The sequence below is a fragment of the Glycine soja genome, chromosome 14, assembly GCF_004193775.1.
Source record: "Glycine soja cultivar W05 chromosome 14, ASM419377v2, whole genome shotgun sequence".
NCBI lineage: Eukaryota > Viridiplantae > Streptophyta > Magnoliopsida > Fabales > Fabaceae > Glycine > Glycine soja.
This window is the reverse complement of record NC_041015.1, coordinates 49,512,332-49,532,084: the sequence shown is the minus strand read 5'-3', so window position 1 is coordinate 49,532,084 and position 19,753 is coordinate 49,512,332. Positions and strand designations below refer to the sequence as shown.

The 19,753-nt window shown below is 28.4% G+C and overlaps 1 protein-coding gene across 2 annotated transcripts; it reads right to left on the bottom strand.

The window, feature by feature from the left end:
* Positions 1–11,130: 11,130 nt before the first annotated feature.
* On the bottom strand, positions 11,131–17,385 carry LOC114383201 (protein NETWORKED 4A-like). Of its 2 annotated transcripts, XM_028342825.1 has the most exons (4): positions 17,175–17,385; positions 16,235–16,285; positions 16,011–16,122; positions 11,131–13,281 (listed from the first exon to the last, which is right to left on the bottom strand). In XM_028342825.1, exons 2-4 carry the CDS (start codon positions 16,247–16,249, stop codon positions 11,537–11,539), a joined length of 1,872 nt encoding a protein of 623 aa, XP_028198626.1. In that variant the 5' UTR covers positions 16,250–16,285; positions 17,175–17,385; the 3' UTR covers positions 11,131–11,536. The 2 variants fall into 2 exon arrangements, with proteins under 2 accessions (XP_028198626.1, XP_028198625.1); XM_028342824.1 differs by lacking the exon at positions 17,175–17,385 and having other exon boundaries at positions 16,235–16,430.
* Positions 17,386–19,753: the final 2,368 nt, after the last annotated feature.

The following is a 19,753-nucleotide window of genomic DNA, read 5'->3' as shown; positions in this document are numbered from 1 at the left end:
ATCGAGTCTCTTTTTCCAAACTTCTCTATGCAATATTTTATGTAGCAGAGCTAATAAAGAAGAAATTGGAATTCTATGTTAAAAATAACAACAATGGTATAATAAGATAAATAAAAATAATATAGTAGTATCAATGAAGTTGATTAAAACCGTAGAATTTTTACATTATATATGGTAGATTTAACAAAATCTTATTGTTACTTAGTGTTCAACCTGAATTCAAATATGATATTACATGTTCTCTAAAATTTAATTGGCGCTTAAATTAGTTTATAATTCTTATAAACATTTCGATATTTGGTTTTATTCTTTAGAAAAAAAAATTGTTAAGTTAGGTTCTCTCTCTTTAAGTAAATAATTTTTCGTCGTATTGAGTTGTAATTGGGTGAAATCGTTTATATTTAAGTCTGTGTAGTAATCTTCTATGTAAATATCTACAAGTAGTCTCAACATTCAATGGCATCATGTATAATATTGGAGGTGCCCTTTTGTTCTACGTACTACTCATGCCTATAAAATTTATTTTGATCCTTGTTATTAAATAACTGTTCTTTTAAAGAATTATTAAATAATTTTGATAACACTAAGTTGATTAATTGTTATCTTAATCACTCACTGAAAGAATTCTTGTTATAATTTTACTGAGGACTAAGTATATATATGTTTGTGTTAAACATTGAGTTGCCTTAAATGTACTTTTCTTAAAGGACTGTCTTTGTTACTTTAGCGATAAATTAAATCATAGAAATTCATGCTACGTACCACGATTTCAATGGCAAAACAAACATAACTTAAGCCATTAGTAAATTTAACAAAGGCTTAATCAATTTAGGATTTTTCTTACAGTGGAGAGACATTATTGAGAATTAACCTAGATAATTAACAAGGTCCAAACCCTAAAATTTGTAGAGGGCAAAGCTCCTCAGTAATTACCAGCTTAACCCTAAATTATTATTATCAATAAAAAATTTACATGAAAGTATATTAATTTCTAAGTGAAAAGGCCACAATCAAACAACAATGGTCTATCCTTCAGTGAGCCATAGGTGACATGTGAATACAATTCATATTTATTCATGCATGTTGATAAAAAAAAAAAAAAAAACTTTTACCGCATGAATAACTCGTGTTGCGTATTGTTGGCAAGATTTGGGGTGTACAAGTGAAACATGACCAAATTAAACTATCTTTTTTTTTTTTTTAAGTTGACATGTATTTGAAATTACAAATTTAATCTTAAACTTTGAAGGGGGAGACTTTTCACCCATGCTTAATGCACCCAAAAGTGAAAATCCCTCGGTCAAACAACAAATAACTATTATGAGAGCTAAGAGGTGATATACGTATAAAATTATTCCGTCACTCGTATCACATTTTGGCATGATTTAGTGTGGCCAAGTGAAAGAGAATTGAATTAAAAATGTTTTATTACTTTCTTTTTTTAAGTTGACGTGCATTTGAAATTTGAAATTATAAATTTAAATTTTTAGGAAAAAAAACTTTTCACGCATGTATGCTACTTGATTTATATAATAAGATAAGACTCTGGAGCACAAATTTCATGCATCCAAAAGTGAAAAAGCCCCTAGTCAAACAACAAATATCTATTTTGTGAGTTATGAGGTGATATGCAAATAAAATTCATATTTATTCACATGGTTTGATAAAAAAAAAAAAAAAAACTTCCATTGCATGAACAACCCGTGTGACATACGTCGGCATGATACAGTTTGGCCAAGTGAAACAAAACCAAATTTAAAATATCTTTATTATGTTTTTTTTAAGTTGATATGTATTTAAAATTAAAAATTTAACCTTAAACTTTTGAGGGGAAGCTTTTCACACATGTATATTACTTTATATAATAAGATTACATATTTAAACTTAAACTTTTGGAGAGAAACTTTTCATCCTTGTATATTACTTTTTATAATAATACTCTACAACACACTTGTAATGCACTTAAAATTGAAAAGCCCTCAGTGAAAGAATAAAGATCTATTTCTGTGAGCTATGAGGTGACATGCAAATATATTCATATTTATTCACGCGGGTTGATAAAAAAACTTCCATTGCTTGAATTATTCGTGTTGCATGTTAGCATGATTCAGTGTGTCTAAGTGAAACAGAATCGAATTATAAATATTTTTATCATTACTTTCTTTTTTAAGTTGACATGCATTTGATATTAAAAATTTAATCTTAAACTTTTTGGTAGAAAAATTTGCACCCATATATATTACTTATATAATAAGATATACAATAAGAAAGTTTGAGCATGTTATTTCACCCATGTATTTTTGTGTAAATCTTTAAATATTATTGTCAAGAGTAACTTAATAATTAAAGAATACTCAGAGTGTTTTAGCATATTAGGATGAGATTATATTAGTATAAAAATTGCCTAAATAATACTTGTTGTGAGTTAGAAGTGGTAAAGAAAAGAATATATATTATAGTCATATTTAATTAATAGAATTCTTCTCAAATTGAAGAAAAATTAAAGAGTGAATCAATATAAAAATAATTATTTTTATTCTTTTTCTAACACTCTTTTATTATTGTCTCCTCACATTTATATCTTTGGCCGAAAGATTTTATGAAAATTCTTTGAAACATATATTTGTGAATTTTTTTTAAAAAGATTTTTAATTTTCACATACACACTATTTATTCCCCTTCTAATACATTCCATTTATTTCATATAAGATTTTTTTTTAACTAATGCCCTTTAAAAAAGTTAGTTGATTTAGTTAGTAATATTAAACTTGTATTATTTTTTCAAGATAACTCTTAAAATTATTGAGACCCATCATCTCTCTCTTTTCACTTAGAGTATGTTTGCCAAACATTTCAGTTAACTTTTAGTCTTTTTTGTTAATTAAAAAAATTATTTGATTATTTGATAAATAATTTTTAAATAACTTTTAGTATTTTTGGAGATAATACTTGAAATAATATTTTTTAAAATGCTAGCTTTTAGCTAATTTTTTTATATTTATTTTCTTTTTATTCTTAAATAAATTTTTTTAATCTTTTTTAATTAAGATAAAATTTTATTATTTTTATCTTTTTTATAATTTTATATTTTTTAACTACTTTAACAAATAATGTTACTAAATACTTATGATTTTACAAGATAAGTGTTTAGTTTTCAATTATTATCTATCTACTCAGCTTTCAGTTTTCAACTAGTTCTACAAATTCAATCTACCTATGATTTTTCCCTTTTGATGAACCATCACACGTTCCTGAAAAACTGAAATCTAGCATTAAAACTCAGTTTTACAATGTTAGAAACAAACACAAATTATTACAATTCTTCTAAGTAAATTACAAATTTTGCCGCCGTCAACGTCTATGTAATATTGGGGAAGTGTCAAGCAAAGTAGACTCAATGGGGCGTTACTTGTTGAATATTATTTTCTCTTTTGGGGGGTTGCATCCTACAGGTACCGGCCACTTGGACTTTTCTAATATTCAACGTTCATCCCTCAATTTGCATAGTACAATTAGTCAAACAATTTAAAGCTTTTTTGACAAAAAATTAAGAAAAATATTAACACGTGCAACAAAAATATTTATTTCATCTACTCACTATCGCGTTTGTTTTCTTTCAACCAATTAAGACGCTCTGATATTTAAATATTTAACACTAAAATTCATAAAAAAAACATATTTTACTTCATTAAACAAATAAAATAATCTTAATAAATCTAAAAAAGATATAACACATTTTTATTTAATTTATTCTTATGTCATCGTTTATTATTTAATTTATATATATCTCTAAAAAAATTACATACATACAAATATTTATGTATAAAATAGTCTCACATCCATCGTTATTATTAACAAAATGTTATTTCAATCAATGAGTCATGAATAATCACATAAAAGAACTTGACATCATATCTTAAGGTTTAGATTTATAGATATTCTTCTCACTTATATAATGTTAAGTTTTCTACTTGCTCAATGTAAGACTTTCACCTCATATTTATATTCCAACACATATCACATTTTAATTTGAATAAAAAAAAGACATAAAATAAAATAAAATAATCAATTTATTTATAAAAACAAATATCATAGAAAAAATATTACAAAACTATAATTTTTTAAAAGAATTTTGACCCCTTTTAGTCGTGGGTCCAAGGTTGTTGCACCTCCAAAAGATGCTCAAGATTGACCCTACCAAGTGCCAATTATACAAAACTATTCTTATACCACCCATTCACTAAGTGTATGAATCAACTGATACAAAATTATTTTAGCTTAACTAGTAATTTTGAGTCCACATGCATTTAAAACTATAATAAATATTTGAAGAAATAATTTTGTTGCTTATAATAAATTTCGAATTCAACATGGTTGTCTCTTATAGACGATACACATGGACAAAATCAAGAAAAATTATTAAGGGAGGCAAAAATTTAATACATTTTAAACAAAATAAAAATGACTAATTTTTACTATTAATAGTTGCCTAAAATTTTGTTAAGTAATAAATCATACTTCATATATCTTATAAAAGTAAATATAACAATAAATCAAACTCATTTACTTTTTTATTATTATTAAAAGTTCATTCATCAGTTTACAAACATGTCGTGAAATTTGTGAATTTTATATTAGAAGATGAGGATAAAATATATCAAAATTATTTACTTCTTTATTCTTAAGGAATGAAGAAGGATTTTTTTAATTGTCATACTTTAGTTACATTATAAAATTAATTTATTATAGCTAAAATTAATTTATCTACTAAATTTAAATATTATAAATCCTTAGATAACAATAAATAACATTATTTGTTAAAAAAATTAATTATTGTGTAACGTATATCTATTAAAAAAAAAGACAGTTAAAAGAAATTAAATAAGCAATCCAAATCCTATAAGGTATATCTATTAATAGATAAAACTTATTATATATTTTATATGTTTCGAGTTTTGATTAGACAGAAAATATATAAAATAAACAAATAAAGTATTATTTTTTTGGTTTAGAAAAAATATATTAATAAAATATATTAGTATTATAGTTTGTACAAATAAAATATATACAATGATTTAAATATATTTTTGACCATGATTTTTTTTTGAATTTTTTTATTTGCTTTTGATCCTAAAAAATTTTATATTTTATCTCTGTTGTTACATTAATACTGTTAACTTAGCACATTATTATTGATGAGAAACATATTGGTGGTTGTAATAAATTAAATTGTAAGACCACTTAATAGAGTCAACATAATGAAAAAGACTAATATAAAATTATTATTTTTTATAATCAAAGTGAAGATTGTGAAGATTTTTTTATTAGGAACCAAGTTAATTAAATACAAAATTCAAAAAAATTTAAAAGAACAAAAACATGTTTAAATTTTATTCTTATGTTTTTTAATTTACTACACCTTCATTTTCTCAAAAGAAAAAATAATCACTTGATCTTTAATTCTCATCTTTTATAGTCCTCATGGACCTCATTCCATTATTGAATAATTAATGCAGTACCAAATAAGGGCTGGTTTTATATACCTCTTAATTTCTTTCGATTTTCAAAGAAGAATCTCAACAAAAGTAACCTCTCAAAAACAAAATGTTATAAACGTTTTTTTTGCCCTTTCGCTCTTATTCTTCTTGGCATATCTGTTTCTGCAACTTCCTTTTAGACAATCGTTCAACTGTAGAACCTACTTGTTTCACCGGAAGCATTTGACTTCTCAATGCTCTTCTATCCAGAAAAAACCTTCCAATAAAAAAAGTTTTAGTTTCAAAATAAAAAAGGCACATAGCCTGCACCTGATTTTGTATCGTTGGCTGATAATGACATTAATTTGCGTTAATTTTCTCCACGTTATCATTAGTAGATCGAGTAAAATATCAATTTAGTCTTTACATACATAATATTGTGAGTCAATTACTTGATGCTATAAGAATAAAAATTTTGATAGCTTGACTTCTTTTCCTTTTTGTTTTCTACATGTACTCTTCTTTCTAAGCAAACTTGTTTGAGGTAACACTAAGTTTATTTTACATCAATGTTTTTTTTTTTTAAATATCCTTGTCAAATACAAAACAGTCCCAATGTCTACACAACCAACATAGTAGGTAATTAACAATTTTTTTTTATGGGCAAATATCCTTTTCAATGCTTTTCTTTTTCTTTTAATTATTCAATTCACCTTATATCTCACACTCAGTAGCAATCACCTCTCACAAGTACTCGAAACAGCAATTGAAATAAATTATAATACCATATTACGACTACCTTATTGACTTTCGAATACTTACTCCCATGCTGCATGTTATCTTCCTCCACCAATATATTCCCCCTGCATTCTTACCCTGTCCAGCAAATAAGTGGCGTCATACCATTGATGCATAGATTAAGAAAACTTTGGCATTAACGGGGTTGAACGCCAAATCAAACTCAACCTAAACCTAAATAGTTGGTGACTTGATAATGATTGAAATAGTATATAGAAAACAATTTATAAGGTATTTGTTATGAAATAAACTTGTCTAACAATAAACTTTGTTATTTTCTTCTTTAGAGGAAGGATTTATAATGTGAAACTCGAGATTAGTGGTTAAATTAATCAGACCAATGTTACGCTAGTTGAGTTACATACTTAGTGATAAACTAAAAAGTTATTTAAATGAATTAAATAGTACTAATCATTTATGCTTACCAAAATTAACCCATATATATATATTTGGTTTAATTATTTTCAGAAAATAATTAAAATTTTAATAATTTTGACAAAGTTGTAAAAGAAATGATTTCTACATATAAGGGAAGAAAAGTAAAGGAAAACTCTCTTAAAAGAAATGCTAATAATTTGTGAGGGTTCGATACGTCTGACTATGACTTGGTTAATTTATTTAATCAGTGTTAAAAAAAGAAAAGAAAAAAGAGAGAGTCTTGAGTGTGATTTAAGAATAAAGATGGAAGCAATAGAAGGCAAGAAAACAATATATATGCACAGATAATTACTAATGTAAATAACCAATTGTGCAATTATGGACAATTAAGATTGAATAAGGGATTTTAATTAAGCTGAGTTATAAATTGAAATAGTGATTTGTCACTAGTGAGGCTGTCTCACCTACTACCACAGAAAAAGACCAACAAGAAGGAGATGTGGCACACCTAACTCAAACAAGTACAATAGCAACCACTCGTAATTCCAAAAACGTTTATAAAATTACATTCCATCACGTCATGCTATATGTCAGTGGAAAATCAGCAATTCAATATTGTTCTACTACTAACTTACAAACTATTGTACTTTTTGACACAAAATATATATAAAGTGTATCATAATTAAATGATGAAAATATTTAATATAAAATTATAAAAGTTTATCAATATAAAATAATGTATATAAGTGTGTACATTAATTACAAATAAAAGGTCTAATATTCCCATTCATCATGTTATATACGAGGGATTAATCTTTTTTAGCTTAATTCCAATAACTTTTTTGTTGTTGTTTAATTAGTGTTCTAGACATGGCCAACACTAGTCCAAGCCCATTAACTGTACATGCCCTTGCCTTTCTAAGCTCATCCATCATCACCCCAGATAGAGTCGACACAAGTCTTTCAAATCACAAATCAAGTTAGTTAGGAGTTATAAACTTATCTTGGTAATTAAAAATGAAGGCTAAAGTGTTGAAGAAAGAACAGAAGTCATTTGAAAGAGTGTTGAAGTTGTTACTCTACTACAGTTTACTACATGAGTGTTAAAGTTATGGTAAGTAGTAACCAATGACAGATCCAAAAATATATGTTGTAGAAGCAATATTGCATATATGTTACATTAAAAAAGTAAAAATTAGTGGAGGTAACTGCCCCCAAAACCCTTATAGATTTGGCCCTAGCAGCAACCACCTTCCTTCATTGCCTCAACGAAACAGCAGCAACAACTTCTGATCAGAGCCACATGGAGGCTAGAGTATAATAATTAGTAATGTTATATTAAAATTATTTTAAATCAAAGAGAGAACAAAATTTTGATTAAACACTTCGTTATTGTTTTTCTATCAAATTAAAATTAATATTTCTGTCACTTCAATTTTCAATTTTATATTCTAATGCGATATAATACATATCTCTTCAATTAAAATCCCTTATTCAATTTTATATAATACATATCTCTTCAATTTTCAATTTTATATTCTAATGCGATATTATCTAGGCAGCAAACAGAGCTGTACTGTCCGACATAGCATTTTGTTCAATGCTAAACCGAATATATATAATATTCATACATCTTTAAGAAAATAATAAATATGAATAATTCAGAATTTGACTTAAAAATAAATAAAATTTAACTAATAATTATATTTTATAAAAAATTAAATTTAAATATTACTTAAATAATTTAACTTTAATTTTAATGCATTAATCACTTCTCAATTGATTAGTAAAACTAAACTCTTACTTACCGTTACTTACCAAGGAAAAAAAACACTTTAATAAAAGTTTTATTCCACTAAATGAGTTTGACCGTAAATCGTATGACAGTATTTAATTCGTTAAAGATAAAACTTGTCAAGATATTATTTAGGGTTAATCAACATTCGATCTTTGCAAAGATGAATGGATGACCATGCTCTCAAAATTTTCTTAGCTTTTATATCTAATGGCGGTAGTAGGGTAAGAGCCTGTTTAGATAAATTTTTCTACAAGTATTTATAGAAAAAAGTGAAAAAAATTTATATTTTCATAATTAATAAAATTTTAATATTTAATTTTAGAAAATTTACATGTTAATATTTTCATTTTAACTATAAAATATTATTTAGTAAACAAGTTTTTTAATACCAATTATATAAATCAAGAAAATTACATAAATGTAAATTATTTATATAAATTATTTTATCTAATTTATAAAAATTATGTAATTTTTTTATATATATTATAAAAGGTAATAAATTTTATTTTTTTTGTTTTTAGATCATTTAAATATTACTTTAAATTTATGAAATTTTTATAAATTAAATAAAATTCTTTTTAGAATAATAAATATATTAGTTTGTGTAATGTTTTAAATTATAATAAAATAAGAAATAATTTATAATAATTTATTAATTTGTATTAAAATAAAATTTATAATAAAAATAAATGTATGCAAAATTAAATATTAAATATTTTATTTTAATTTATAAATTTTTATAATTCTAAAAAATTAGAAAATCTTGATTAATGATATATCTAAAATAGTATTTACAAAATTAAATAAACAAGACAAGTGTTTTAGCTAATAACTTCGTGTGTTGGTACCTAAATGTGATAACCGTACCATTATTCGTACTTTAGTTAATTATAAAAATTGATTAAAAATACAATAGTTTTTAAATTAAAGCTTCCTTGAAAGATCTTTATAAAACATAATCATAATCATAAAATATTACAAAATTAAAATTCTATTTAAAGATCTTTTTACAATAAATAAAAAATTAAGAAAATGAGCAAACAATAAAGTTGATATTTTTTGAATTAAAAAATGTGATTTATATCTAAGTAAATCAAGATCGTGATTCGTGATTTATCTCTATTGGAATCATAATCGTTTTTTGGTGAATTAAATAACATGATTTATCACTTAGAAATTAAAGAACGTGATCTTTTTCTTTTTATTTTTGGTAAATTAAGAAACGTGATATATCTTTTATTATTATCATTATTGGTAAGATTGAGAACTAAGAAACTCGTAACTTGGGTAATTTTTGGGAGTATCCATATGGTACGGGTATTATTGGTTCCCTAATCCATACCCACACATATCTATATATGTTACCGATTCAATAATCCTATTATTAAGAATTATTTTGATCAGAATTACAAAATATTTACTTCTCATTATTCTAATCTTTATCATGATAAAGATAAGATATCTAATCAAATCAAATATTTAATTTAACAATAAATATAATAATCAAAGCTGATTAAAATTGAGATTGGTTTCACGATTCCCTAATTAAAATCCTACACGCAGTCACACATGCAAAATTTTACCAAAGGGGAATTGAATGAACAATCAATCTCAATCATGTTAAAGTTCTAAAAAAATTCTCAATCATGTGAATAATGAAAGAACCTGAAACAATTTCCTTAATTAAAATTGGACAGAATCTATCTAGATAAACACGTTAGAATCGAACACAATTAAACTAAAAAAGGTAACTACGTTATTTTTCTAAGAAATAAAAAAACCTACACTATAAATAAGAATGATTTCATTCAGCACCCCATATTTCCTTATGTTCTTCTAGTTGTTTTTCTTTTCACTTTTATTTTTTTATTAGATTGACAACACAATGGCTTTTGCAAAAAGCACAATTGCGGTGATTCTATTATTGTTCATGGTAACTGCAGCAATAGTATGTTACGCTGCTAGCAAGGTGAGAAGACTCTAAAACATGCCATGATCTTATATTTTATTAATAAAGTAAAATATCAATATAATATTTATAATATATTTTATATAATATATTGTTGCAGGGTAACACTGATTGTGAATTTGGTCCAAGGGTGCAAGGTGAATGGGGTGATTCATCAGCAACCTTGGAGACCAGCCAAGCCTCACCTGGTGGTTTTCCTTTGCCTTTATTGTTTCCCATTGCCATTTTCTGTGTTCTTCTGTTCTTCGGTTCCAAATTTCTAGTTTTCGGGGTTCCTATATTGTTTGTTCTTCTTTTAGTTGTTGCCTTTGTGGGACTTAGGTAGGAAGATTGCAACAATAGTGTAGGATGGTAGATTTGTAAGACGAATTAGATAAGATTCTTTTGTATTTAAATATTTTAATTTTAATATTGTAAACATAACGTTGTACAATTTATTATATGGAGTGAATAATATAGTTTTAATCAATTCCAAATAGATGTCTTAGAATTTTTCTTTAATTTTTTTTTTTTGGTTATTGTCCATCTCCACTCGCAAAATTGTCGCCTATTACCCGCAAAACAAAACACAGAAACTTAAGCATTTTCTTATATTTAAGACTTCTCTAACCACTTGAACTGCCAGACATAACCTCTCTCATCCTAATGAATTCTGAACCCAACCTGCCTAAAATTTTACTTGCCAAAAAAATAAGGCATTGGTCAAGGGCAACGTGAAAATCCAAGTCAATCTATAACTATAATATATTTACTGTAAGAGAAATCCAACTTACAATAACATAAAAAAAAAGGGAAGAAAGAAAGAAAGAGAGAGTTGCACAACCATTCACATAAGACCAGACGGGTCGGTTATACAAATATTAGCCCAAACTAAGCAAAATTTTCAATCTCTCTTGAGCCCTTAAGGAAGGGTTCTCTTAGCAATGGCATCAGCATATTGTGGTATAGCTAACAAGCCAGAGTATAACTTACACCATGAAAACATGGTCATCACTTCTCCGTACTAGTACACATGACCTTCACTCATATACACTAGAACCATAAAACATCCCAAGACAGAGAAATGAAGATAGCACCAAAACAATATACAAAAGACTACGTCCAAGATTTCATTAATTAGACAGCCAAAACTGGAACCCGCTTGTGTCCCATAACATGCTGCCGAAGCATATTATAGCCATCTCTATAGTGCTCGAGTGAGAAACATAGCTGCCGTATGGCCTCGCGTTTCTCTTCTTCTCCTTCTAAAATCACGGTTTTTTGCCTCTCGACCTCTTCCTCAAGTTGCTTTGCTTTTGATTTTAGTTCTTCCACTTGTTTCTGTGCCTCATCCATTCCAGCAATCAGTTGTACATGTTCCATGTGAAGTTGGTTCAAATGGGTGTTCAGGTGCTCAATCCTACCATCTCTGGAGTTCACCTCTTCCTTGAGTGAATAGACTTCTACATGGAGACTATCTTTCTCTAGTTTTAAAGTATCAAGGATTGTGTTGAGGTCTTTTATGTTGCTCTCTCTCTGCTCTATGTCTGCCTTTAATAGTTGAATCTCACCCTTGAGTGCCTCCTCTGTCTCCATTTTTTCAGACTGGATCCTTCTGATCTCGTCTTCAAAACAACGGCCTCGACTTTCCCATTCTCTGATCCGTTCCTCTAAATGAGTCCGTTTGTCCAGCACCTTTGACATTTCAGACTTCAACTGAGCTTTCTCTGGGAAGATTTTCTGCTCGGTGTCAGATACTGCTGTTTTCAAATCCCTGATCTCATGGTCACGGTCTGATAGACTAGTCCTTAACCTTGCAAGTCTTTCATGGAGTTTGGTGCTCTCTCTTTTCTCACTATTGAATTTGGTTTTCCATGTAGAAATGTCTTTACGAGCCAACTCAAGCTGATCATGCAACTGCTGAATTCTTTCAGATGATTTATTGGCCTCAAATTTCAGTGAAGTAATTTGCATTTCTGAAGCTTTGAGATTTTCTTTGGTAATTCTTAGCTCCCTCACAAGTGTCTCGATCTCACCATTTTGGTCAAACAATTCCTTATCCACACCATCAATGCTTCCCTCAAGCTCTATAGTCTTGTGTTCCAGGGCTTCCCCTCCTTCATTGATGTGTTCTTTCATTGATGATGACTCAAAACCAGCCTCCAAATTTTCTGTATTGAAGAGTCTGTATTTTTCAAGCTCAATCTTCAGTTTAGTAATTTCTTCTTCTGAAAGTCTTAACTTCTCATTCACAGTCATCAGTTCTTGTTCATATGCATTAATTTTGGTATAAACATCTTCAGTATTCTCACTTCTTGATCCCCTAGATGATCCATCTACATGTTCCTCTTCCTGCATCCATAGCTTTTCTTTTACCTCACGAAGCTCAGTTTCCAATTCCATTATTCTTCTGTTTATCCCCAGATCACTACCATTCCGTGAGAAACCCAAATAATTATTAACTGATGAATCGTCAGATTCCTCCTCAGAATCTGTCAAAGTAGAGGACTCATCCCCATCTTTTTGGTATACATCAGTACCATTTCCACTAGTGCCAAGAAAGTATTCAAACCCAGCAGCTCGGGTACCAGACTTAAAACGACGCCCCCTCTTCGGAGTTGGAGAGGGCCAAGTGGAGGAAGGTTCAGAGCCAGCATCTGAAATACCAGAACCTTGGGATTGGAGATCAGAGGGTATATTCTTCCGTAATTCTCCTGTGACATGATCATAACGTTCAGCCAGAGCCCGGTAAACACGGTAAAATTCCTCAACCAGAGCAACCAATTCTGGCCTCTTCTGATAATACATTTCAGCTTTTTTGGCAAATGAATCTGCATCCTCTTCTATCAGCTTCAACATTCGCTTCACACTCCGGTCCATCTCTGAGAATGAAAATCATGTCATTTTCTTGGACGACATTATGACAAAAAAGGATTGACATATACAAAGCAAGATGCAAACCCCCTCCCTCCACCCCAAAAAAACAAAAAACATGACTGGAGAATTCTTATCCAGTAAGTCATGGCAAAGAAGAAAAAGAGATGCTAATATCGCAACGACATTTATTACTTTACTAGTATTAAATTGCCCTTGTTTAGACTAAGCAACAAGGTCATAAACTTGGCAATCTAAAAGCCCATGACCTTCATAACAAAGGCAACACCTTTCATTGTTTAGCCAGCAGAACAAAGACTATTAGACTAACCTTGGCGGTCTAAAAGCAAACTACGTCAACAGGTGTAACAGACATCATTGAAGTTTAGAAAATAGAATGCTTTGAAGAATCTTTCAGCTTGTTTAAAAGATGCATGCATGGAAAGAATAAAGGGATGGAAATTGATATTCAGGTCGCATTTGTTTCAGAGTATAACTTCTCATTTCTGGGAATAAGATAAACAGGAATGATATTCCTGAGTGAGTATGGTATTTCTGAAAATATATCATGTCCATGTTGGGTATTTGGTATCCTTTAAAAATTATTCCACCAAACATGCAATTATAAGAGAAAAATATACCTAAAAAACAAATTTTTTTTTTTCTCCCACTACCCACTACCCATTCTTGCAAGACTTCAATCATCCTCATGGGAATAAATTTTGCCCATCTTTATCAATGGGAATGAATTATTGGGAATAAGACTCAAAACATATGCCTGGGAATAATTTTTGGATGGGAAATGATTTTACAAAACACGACACAACTGTAGGAATGTTATATACTCTTCTTAACATTACTGGAATGTAAACCTAAACCCAGAAATAAATGCCCTCTTTGGAAAAGCAGGAGTTTGTATTTGTTGCATAGTTGATGAAAAAAAGTTGGAAGTAGAGCAATATGGTCTACTCAAAATAATTAGCATTCCATTCACCAAAACAAAAAGATATGTAACAGCCATAGCTATCTAACAGCAGAATTTGGCTTCTCAAAAGTGAGTACTGTATTTTGGAGGGATTGAGGGAGAAGTGTATAATTATAACCATTGATTAGAAAATAAATAGCTGAAATTATGATATTATACATGTATTACAAACTACCATGAAGTAGTTAAAAATATTTTCCATTGATTTTCCAATCAATGGTTATGACTCCACACTTTCTCTTCTAAAGTACCCGACACTTTAGAGGTTCTAAATCCCTTATAGGAGATAATCATTTCAAACTACAATAGAAAACTCCACTTAAAGATGGAAACATATCAGTTGAACTGTTGAAGAGTTATCATTCAAAACACACTTTTTACCAATATTTATTTTCTAGCTTTTCTGCTGAATACACAGAACATTAAAACCTATAATTTTTTTTTGAATATAGATATCAACTTATAAAAGAAGCTTCATGGCTCTCTAGTCATATTGGTATTTGGTACCCTGTCTAGTTGGCAGAAATGTCAAATAGCCAAATTGATGTAGATTCTGAATGGTGGAAAAGCTTGTCAATTAGGCAGGTAGTGATATAGAATAAAAGTATAACAATGTTATAAATTATAATAGGTTGAATCAAAATGTAAACTGTAAAGAACATAAAAAGACATCCCTACAACACCAATCAACTGATCCAAGGCACATCGAAAGACATGGTTCTTTTTTTTTCTACCACTTAAACTCTGATCCTGGCTCCAGGCATATATGTACTAAATAGATTGGTTGGGCATGTTTGGTTTTGGATAAATTTTGACGTGTTTGGTTTCATGTCGGAGAAGAGCTCATAACTCATAATTGATTATAAATTGAAGCAATTTTGAGTAATTTTTGTGTTGGATCCAAAATTTTGTATTAAATTTTACTCCTAACTTGATTTTATAATAAAAACATTCAAACATAAATCACATCACTTTAAAATCAATTTTAACCAAAATCAATTTTATTCAAAATTAATTTTATTAACATTCATCCAAACACACATAATTACTGACACTCCTATTCACCTATTTACACCCCTATTCAACTTAAGAAGTCTAAAGATTTGGGTTGCTTTGAATGACATGCTATAAATGATGTTCAATTTCTGCAAAAATAATAATAATAAAAAATTAGGCATGCTGATCTTAATGCAAGAAGTTTTATTTGCACGTTAAGCCTTGCCACATACAAACAGAGAATTCAATTATGAAAGATGAAAGAAGTGAAGAACATCTAAAGAAATAAAATGAAAAAACTGAGGAAGTTAATGAAGTTATTGCAGCTAAAAAGCTTTCATATGAGGTGAATTTTCATTCAAGGATTACTAGTATCAAATCAATAATATAATTTTTTAAAGGCTTAATTGCAAATTTAGTCTCTCTATTTATCTTAGTTTACAAATTTGGTCTCCTGTAATTTAATTCACCAATTGAGTTTCCTTTTTTTTTTTTTACAATCCCATTATTTTAGTCTCCAATACAATTTTGGAGTCGAAGACTAAAATAACATGATTGTAAAAAAAAAAAAACAAGAGACTCAATTAGTGAATAAACTACAGGGGATCAAATTCATAAGATAAAAAGAGAGATTAAATTTGTGAGCATTTTTTAAACGATGAGTGGGAATGTGAACATAGAGGAATCAAAGAATTAAGACAAATATAATACCAAACATATAAGTTATAACACTATAGGACCATTGCAATTGCATACCTTCAAGGTTTTCAAAAAGCCACTTAGAATTCTTGGGGCTAATGTGACTATCCCACCACCAAGAATGAGACTTCCTCGATTCCAACCTCCTCATTTGCTTGCAAGAATGAACCTGAGATAACAAAACAACCCACCATTATAATGAAGCCACGATTCATCTGAAACATGCATAAGTATAACACTATAACCCATAACAACTCAATTAAAAATTCCATAACACTTACCCCAGAAGCTGCCATTTTTGCAAGAGCAAATTCTATCTAGCTGGTGAAACTCTGGTATCAACAAGCAGCCCAAAAATGAAAGGAATAAATAAATTAGCATTCACAATTCAAATTCAAAATTCAAAAAGTGGAATAATTAGCTAGCCTAATGCCCTGAAGATAGCTTAAAAAGATGACAACAACAAAATATTTAATTATGATAGTACTAATACACTATCACCCATATGGGCCCCACCTACGTGGGCCTGCACCCTCGGCCCAAAACCGACCAACGAAGAAACGAGATGCACATGACCATGAGTACCGCGCGGACAAATTTAAAAACCAAAATAAATAAATAAATAATTAAAATTACTATTAAATAGCCATAAATTTTGACTTTTTTTTTAATTTTGATTTTTTTTATCTTTTCTCGTGCCTGAATATCACGTACAACTGGTTGTACCTAAGTACAGCTATATCCACGCGTCGTGCAGCGCAATCACCTCACTTAAACGTGGTAGTTGCATTTTGCATTGCACACACAAAAATGAATAATAACATTTTATAGAATAAGACAAAAAAAGTCATGAAGAAAATAATTTTATTTTATTTATTGACGATTATTACGGTATATTTGAGTAATTCGATTATTTTTCCGACGAGTCCAAAAAAAAAAAAAAACTAGTTCGGTGTGGTGGTAACAGGATAATGACTATGAAAGAAAACAAAATTGTAGTTGATGTAGATAACGATGAATAGAGACAAATACGAGAATCCTTAGCCTCACATCCAAGGTTTTCATTTCATATACATACATCATCTCAATAATCTCTTTTCTTCCAACAACATAAAAACATACAAACAAACACAATCTAATTTCACAAATAATAATATAATAACAATAATAATTAGAGAAAATCATAGGATAGAATATGAATGAATGGAAGGGAGAGAGTACTTGTTGTTTGGATGCAGTGGTGGAATGGATATGAAATAGAGAAAGAAGAGAGAAGAGAAAAAGGGTGGAATATAGAGAATAGAGATGTTTGGATTTAAAGTGTGAGGAGGTGAGAAATTTGTTAATAAAAAGGGAAGTGGGGACTCAAAGCAAAAGAAAGTGCCAGGAAAGGAAGGGCTTGTTCCATTTTAATGTCCACTAAGCTCCCACATACTCTCTCTCTCTCTCTCTTCTTTTCTCAAAACATTTTATTTCTTCTTTTAAGCACATTTTTATTTTATTTTATTGTTGTTTATTGTACTTTCACATGTACCTATTTCTTCTTGATCAATTCAAAACGCTTTGTTGATTATTATTATTATTTAGGATTTACTGTCTTTTCATACATATTTCAATCATTAATTATTATTGTTCATATCTTACCGCGTTGAGCCTTCAATTAATTTCCTTTAATTAATTAATATAAAGAGATGTTTGGTTTCATCTTTAACATTTCTTAATGTGATTGTGATTGTAAGTAAATTTTTACATGTTTGATTTTTTTGAAAAAATTAAGTCAAGTAATTTAAAATTATCTTTACGTTGAATTGAAAAAAAAATCATAATAAATTTTATTATTAACTTATTTTTATAATGAAACTTAAACTTAAATGTAATTTTGATGTTTCTATTTTTTAAAATTTATAATTTTTATCTTTCTATTTTAAAATAAAAACATTTAATCCTTTATATTTTAAGTTTTCAATTTTAATTTTTAGGTTTTAAAATAAAGATTTTTAGTTTCTCATTTGTATAAAATTTATAATTTTAATACTTCCATTAAATTGAGAGTGTTGACCTACAAGATTTAGATAGATTAAATAAATAAGTTTGTGTCAGTGTTACTCAATATAAGTTATATTAGGTTAAACATATCATTTGTAACTTTTATGGTTCAAATAGTCATTTGTTTAAAATTTAATGGAAGAACTAAAATTATAAATTTTATAAAATTGGAGGATTAAATATTTATATTTTAAAAAAAACTAAAATTATAAATTTTAAAAAATAGAAAAAATTAATAATTCTATTTTAAGATAGAGAGACCATAATTATAGATTTTGATAAATAAAAAAAACTAAAATTACATTTAAATTTAAAAATTAAAATAGAACTAATATTGCAAATATCATTTTGCCGTCCATTTCGGCTTTTTTTTCCAATTCATTTTTCTAAACTCTTCCATGGGGCAAAATGGACTTTCCGTTTATTGTTCCTTCTTGGAGATTGGAATTGGTAATACATCTTTATCTTTATTCCCAATTAGAAAACCTGCACGGTGCCAATATTCATGCCTTAAAAATAAAAGAATCAATAAGACAAGGAGTGAGTTTCACATTTGTAAATTGTCACTCGAAAATGTAACAAGAAAGTTAGATTACAATGATAAATAATTTAAATTTTCCTACAAATAAAGCATAACGTGCGTTTTTATTTTTATAGTTACAATATCATTTACTGGAAATTGAAGCATGAATGGACTTTCGCTTTATTTTTCTTTGTCCAAAAATGAAGCATGAAGAGGTGTTACTAGGGATCATCAAGGGGCACAATTCTTTTTCCTTTCTTCATAAGATCCTATCCTTTGTGAGCAGCATATATTCTTGTGTATATTAAGCCTGTCATGTTGTTCAAATTGAAATGCCTAATTAACTTTTTCCACCGATGTTAGTATATATGATGACTGTTCAATTTACTTGGTTTCACTTTTGCTATCAAGGATTTATATTTTTTTTACTAAAGTTGGAAAGCCTTTAATAGAACCTATTGTAAGTGCATGTGCCCTATCAGTGATTAGTCTTAATGGATCACTCATTCAGACTAATTCCATATAGCAAGTTAAAATATTGTAGCTTGCAATCGATCTTGCTATACTTTCCTCTCTTCAATGCCAAATAAGACTAGATTGGTTAGTATGAACAAGTTGAAGAGGCTTCATCAATTGGCTTCTTTTGGAAAGCATCTAATTAGAATGTTTGCTGAGGTGACGTGCTTCATATAATTGAACGGTTTTACTGTTTCTTGTATCAAAAGCAAGTTCAGAGTTTATAAAAATGCTGCTAGAAATATTTTTGCAATGAATAAAGCAAATAATTCAAGCTTAACCTTAAATCTTAACACAACATTCACATGAAAGTAACTGGTTTGCATTAACACACAACTTGATACGTAAATGGCAACAAACTTGAGCAATCCTTGAGCTTTCAAGATCATGAAAAACGAAAGACAAATTGAAGTTGTTTTCTGAATCAAGAAGCCCTAGAATCAATAAGACAAGGAGTGAGTTTCACATTTGAAATCACTAAACTATGTCAAACGAAAATTTGATTATGTCAAACGAAAATTTGGTATTCAAGTTTCATACTCCTTTCTCTACTGTCTTTGATAGTAAAATACACATTTATTATCAATTTATGGAAACCATTCTGTCTTAGCGTTGTCAGAAATCAGCTTTTGGGCTTTATTTAATAAACATGCCAAGTATGTGATGTGAACTAAAATATGTCACATTCCCTCTAATTGTTTTTATAGATAATATA

What these genes read in the sequence shown, in the direction of transcription:
- LOC114383201 (XM_028342825.1), bottom strand. An exon ending in GCTTTTTGAAAACCTTGAAG is followed by an intron (nt 13,282 to 16,010) that starts GTATGCAATTGC and finishes TTTCATTCTCAG; the next exon opens with AGATGGACCGGAGTGTGAAG.